Source organism: Camellia sinensis, chromosome 15, assembly GCF_055761805.1.
Source record: "Camellia sinensis isolate YWXY chromosome 15, ASM5576180v1, whole genome shotgun sequence".
Taxonomy (NCBI): domain Eukaryota; kingdom Viridiplantae; phylum Streptophyta; class Magnoliopsida; order Ericales; family Theaceae; genus Camellia; species Camellia sinensis.
Genome location: NC_138975.1, coordinates 107,720,387 through 107,726,273, shown reverse-complemented (window position 1 = coordinate 107,726,273; position 5,887 = coordinate 107,720,387). Strand labels below are relative to the sequence as shown.

General features: G+C 32.7%; 1 protein-coding gene across 1 annotated transcript; it reads left to right on the top strand.

The window, feature by feature from the left end:
- The first annotated feature begins 1,855 nt into the window (after positions 1-1,855).
- On the top strand, positions 1,856-3,506 carry LOC114277836 (transcription factor PRE3). Its single transcript, XM_028219794.2, has 2 exons — positions 1,856-2,268; positions 3,271-3,506. The coding sequence occupies exons 1-2, from the start codon at positions 2,137-2,139 to the stop codon at positions 3,418-3,420; spliced, it is 282 nt and encodes a 93-aa protein (XP_028075595.2). The 5' UTR covers positions 1,856-2,136; the 3' UTR covers positions 3,421-3,506.
- The last annotated feature ends 2,381 nt before the right edge of the window (positions 3,507-5,887 follow it).

Sequence of the window (5,887 nt, the reverse complement as noted above, 5' to 3'; positions counted from 1 at the left end):
TACAAATCTGTTACTGTTAATTTCGAACTCACCCATATAAATATACTCACATTCTGATTATTATTATTCTTATATAAAGCTAACTTTTAAGCAAGTGTGAATGTTATAGTTTTTAAGCAACAGGGTTAGTTTAGTAGATAAGATTTTTGAATCCCTTGCTTAAGGCTTGGGTTCGAGTCTCCATGACCTCTTGTTGGGATTAAATATACTATTTAGTGTCTGGAGCACGCGGGAACCTAAGTTTTAGCCCCGACGTAGGTGTGGTAGGATTCCTTGCAGATATGTTGTGGGTGCTAAGGAGCAATACTCAATGAATATATTGGATTGGACTAACCTATCTGCATATCCATTTATGAATTAAAAAAAAAAAAGAATGTTACAGTTTTTAAGTTTTTCCGAAGTACTTTCAAGACACAAATAACTGCTTAGATCTAAATTGTTTCACAATAATTGCTAAGTTTTTTTCTTTTTTCTTTTTTCTTTTTTGTAATTTCACACAAACCTAGTGTGTGCGCTCTATTTTAATATTATAATATTTACAATAAAAAGTCATGTCAGTATTTTCTTGTCAATTTTCTTTTAAAACTGTTTGGGTCATCACTAATTTTGAGTGCAAAATAATAAAAAAAACAAATTATATATTTTTTTGCATTATATTTCTCTATGTCTGAAACAAAGCACATGCTAAGATAGGTAAAATCAAAAGACATTACTTGAATACTGTACGTATGAAGAAATGGTTCAAAAACATTTGTAACTCTATACAACATTCAATGGTGTCTCTACGATCATTTCCACTCTCTACATCAAATTGTTATTTATTTGGCCAATCAAAGTAAATAAATAAAATTTATTCTTTTCCCTCAATATATGAAAATATGCTATACATATCGCATGCATTATGATTTTTAATATATATACATACTTCCTCTTTGTAAAAGAAACATAGTTTGAGATTGATGGTTGAGTGAGAACTAGGTAAACAGATTTCTTTTTTCAGAAGTCTTCTTTTTCCAATTGAAAACAATTTCATTTTAATAATAATAAGAATGTTAATAAAATAATTGAAATAAAAAGGAATTGTGTATAAAGCAAAACACACGAGAAATTATATGTGGAGCATTATTTCAATAATTAAACTATATATGATTATTTTATTTTTATTTTTTTTAAAAATAAAATGATTATGTAAATCTACTATTAATATCACACAGTAGAGGTCCAATTTACCCATAACTTCTACTAACACACACAAAACCCTTTATGCTAGCTTTAAGAACAACATCTCTCATACTGTTTTGCAATCTCTAATACAGTGTTTGATTGGAGAATTTGGAAAGAGAAATGAAAAAGGTAGGTGAAATGTGAATAAATCATGCCTATATTTCACATAGTTTCACACACCTTTTCCTTTTCTCTTTCCAAATCCCTCTCCAAATCTCCCAACTAAGCACAGGAGTTTTTTCTTAAAAAATGTCAAAATTAAAATAAGTAAATAAATGTATAGTTTGTCTAAAGGAGCAACTTCTTCCAAAAAAATAAATATTAAAAGAAAATTTGGGATACACAATTGCTAAAAGTACACACAAAGCTTTCTCCTAAACTAAAAATTTAACAACTACCATTACCATCAAATTTTATAGTTTCGTAAAAACAAAACAAAAAAAAACAAAAAACAAAAATTAAAAAACAATTGATAAACCCTACCCCTATCAGTTTTTAAGATCACTTGAGATGAAACCCAACTTGGGATGAAACAGAAGGAAGACAGTATGAACTTGAATCTCTCTCTCTCTCTCTCTCTCTCTCTCTCTCTCTCCAAAACCCTATTTAAATACAACCTTTGCCCACCGCTTTCTCCCATGCAGTTGTCTTCTTCACCCCCAACAATACCACTGCTTGAAGTTGTGTTATTGTGCTCTCTCTCTCTCTCCAAAGCAGTTCTATCTTTCTCCATAACTTGTCTCAGACACTCTATCTTTCTTTCCACTCCAACCTGCTTAACCATTTTCCTAAAAGTTTTCTTTGTTCTCTGACAAATTTAATCTGATTTGTCAGTTGAGTTTCGATCTATTCCATCTCTTAAGTAACTTGTTTCTGACATAAATATCGAGTTTACAAATATATAATAAAAAAATGTCTCGCCAAAGATCATGTTCAAGGCAATCAGGAGGAGAAGCTTCGAGGATTAGCGACGGGCAGATCAACGAGCTCATTTCCAAGTTACAACAACTTCTTCCTGAGCTTCGCCATAGGCACTCCGACAAGGTACTTTGTTTCTTCTAATTCTCTTGTTCTTTTAATTTCTCTCATGCTTTTAATTAAGAACTTAATCTTTTCAATTCTTCTATGTGCATAAAATTTGATCACGGGACAATATATAATCCTTGGATTCCACTATCTTATCAAAGTGGATTATCTCTAGGTTTATAATCGAATTATGTGTATTTAGAAATTTTTAAATATTTTTCTTCTTGGGTAAATTCATTTGGATGTGCTTAAAAAAAAAAAAAAAAATACATTATTCAAGAAAAAAAGAGAGGGTTTTTTTTTTTTTTTTTTTTTTTTTTTTTTTTTTTTTTTTTAAATGAAGGTTAAGTTAATCAAAGTTAAAAAAAAATCTACATATATATATGGCTTAAATTTTAGTTTACTACTCCTGTAGTGAGGTTTTTCTTGTTAAAAGGTCATCCTTTTTTTTTTTTTTTTTTGTTCTTTAATTTTCATCACAACAAAAAGAAATAAGGTGAACTCGAAGATTATTAAAATATAAAAATAAAAATAAAAATGAACCTGTAACATATAGTTTTCATTTTTCATGTTTTGCTTTCATTTTCTAGAAAAACACAAATTTATTTGGCTTATTATTTTCTGCTATTTTTTTATTTTTTTATTTTTAACAGCTCACTTTTTAGGGAACATCAAAAAATCGTTTTGAATTAAAAAAAATAATCCCTCAAAAATGAAAATTATTTAACAGAATTGGTGTTTTCATACTTTTGTTTTGTTTTCATTTACAAAAACACAAAAAACATAAACAAAAACAAAGAAAACAGAAATAAAACTAAACAGTCCTAATGTTTTGAGATTTATTAACATATATAGTAAGATATCCATTTATACTCTTTTTAATAACCCTCAAAATCTAGGGTTTTGTCACAATAGGAGACTTGCACAGGATGATACTACTCATTGAGAAATTCTAGGGTTTGTCAAAACCAAACAGGACTAGTATTCTTTGCTGACTGATTTGAATATATATATATATAGGTTTCAGCAGCGAGGGTGTTACAGGAGACTTGCGACTGCATAAGAGGCTTGCACAGAGAGGTTGATGACCTAAGTGAGCGCTTGTCCGAACTGTTGGCTACAACTGATAGCGCTCAAGCGGCCATAATTAGGAGCTTACTTATGCAATAGGTCTATGCTTGTATTGCCTTTTTTCGTACCTCTCTTTCTCATAAATCTAGGGTTTTGTTTAGTCACTAGATCAGAAAAAGAATTTGTAATTGGGTGATATTTGCTTAGTTAATTTATAAGCAATAATAAAAGAAGTTCATATTTCAGCTTGCAGAGGCTCCTATTAATATTACATAAACTAATAAATTTTACACGTAATTTTCTTTTTTACTAATTGATGTAGCACCTATATCATATTATTGAACGGCCGGTCGCCGCCTTTGGCTATGGAGGTCGGCTGGCCCAGTTCTTTTAGTGTTTTTGTTTGTTAGTTTTCCGTTTAATAAACTTGATTCCCCCATTATTTTTCCACCGGTGCTGCGCGGGCTGCCATAGTTCTTGCTTGGTTTTTTGGGTGTTTTGGTGACGTTTTGGTTGTTCACTGGGTCGGCAAAGAGGACGATCCAGATCTGGTTAGGATGTTCATTCGGGCGCTTCTTTGCGCGTGGAAGTTTGAGGGGTGTTCTCCGCTCAGATCTATGGAGGTGTTTCGGTGTTTTGGTCGGGGGGAAGCATTAGTGTCGAAGATGATCCGGATCTGTATAAGATTTCATTCGAGCGCTTCTATGCGTATGGGAGTTTGAGGGGTGAACGTCGTCCAGATGTGTGGTGGTATCTCAGCGGTTGTTTTGAATAAGAGGAGTTCGGCGTTGGGTCGTCAATATAGGGACGGTGGAGTAGTACCTGCAGTGGGTCTTGTTGTCATGAGTGTTGATCGGCCTTGGGTGTGTTCAGAGTTTTGAACCACCGCGTCGGAGAGGTGTGGCCTTGGGTGTTGTCCGTGGGTGTAGTTGGGTGTTGGCAGTGTGTTGTCCGACGTGGGCCTTCGCTGGGCAGTGGAAGTGAAGCAGCATGTGGAGTATAGCAGCGTGGGTGGTAAAGATATAGCAGTAGTATAGCAGCTTGGAGATGTCAGGCGTGGAAGTTCTTCCAGCCGTGGTGATGTTGGCTATGGATTTTTCCGGCCAGTGAAGCGTGGTGAAAAGATTTAGCAGGTGGGAGTTGGGAGGTGTAGAGGAGCGTGGTGTACAGATTTAGCACTAATAGCAGGTGGGCGTTGGGCTTTGGGAGTTGTCAGGCGTGGGTGTGCAGCAGGTGGGCGGTATAGATATGAAGCAGCATAGGTGTTGGGAGTTGAAGCAGTATAGGTGATTATTTTACTTTCAAAAAATAGCTAGTGGGCGGTAAAGTTTTAGTTTTAAATTAGCAGGTAGGCGTTGGGTGTGTAGCAGCTTTGGTTTTGGATTTTGTGGGTAATTTTGTGGGGGTTCAAGTATTCTATTTTCTAGTTAAGTTCTTCTTAATTTTTTTGTTTAAAAAAAAAAAATTGTGAGGTCAAGGGGTTGGTTGTATGGATGCGAGTAACAGTAGTAGGGATATTTTGTACTTTCCAAATCTCTCTCGATGCATGTCATCTTCCTGTACCTTTAATTTCATGCCATTAATAAAAATTTTCTTTGCTGATAAAAAAATATCATATTATTGAAGTGGATCATATACTCGTGTTTTAGATTCTAACACTTTATTATTACTAACACATCAGTTTGTAATTTTTTTAAATTTTTTAAAGATTTGTTAATTTGTATAGTACTTATATTAATAAACATTTTTTGTATGTTTAGTACGATCTAGCATTAAATTATCAGGAAGATGACCTAGCATTAAAAAAATAACACGTGGTTTTGTGGGCTGATTTTATGGGGATTCTTGTATTCTTTTTCTTGTTAAGTCCTTCTTAATTTTTTTTGTTTTAAAAAAATCGTGAGGCTAAGGGGTTGGTTGTATGGACGCGAGCAGCAGTAGTAGGGGTATTTTATACTTTATGAATCTCTCTCGATGCATGTCATCTTCCTGTACTTTTAATTTTATGCTGTTAATAAAATTTTTCTTTGCTGATTAAAAATTTTTTTTGTCAACCAATTAATTTTGCCAGTGCACACCAATCAAAGATTTAATTTAAAAAATATATAAGTTAATGGCATTGTGTCACTTGAATGAGGTAATTTGATGCTATTGAAGAATGTACGCAGAATGGATAATATTATTAATGACAAATATATTTCATGAAATTGCTTAAGAAAAAAAAAATATATATATATATATATATAGGGAATTAATCTCATACCAAATGCTCAATTGAGCTTTAAAAATGGAATTTGTAATAGTTTGTTTCTACACAATTGGCTCTTTATATAATGTCCTCAACTTCATTGTTCTTCCACTAAACTTGACCCCAGAAATCAAAGGCTGAGTTTAGTAAAAGAATAGCTAATATTCATGTACAAGATTTTCACAATATTGTAGGGTTTGTAACAAGAAATCAAATTCTATTCACAATGATCAAAATGATCTGTTTTTACACTTTATTTATACAAGATGTTTGCACTTACTCTAACTACTTTATAGTTATATCTCTCGCTATCTTATA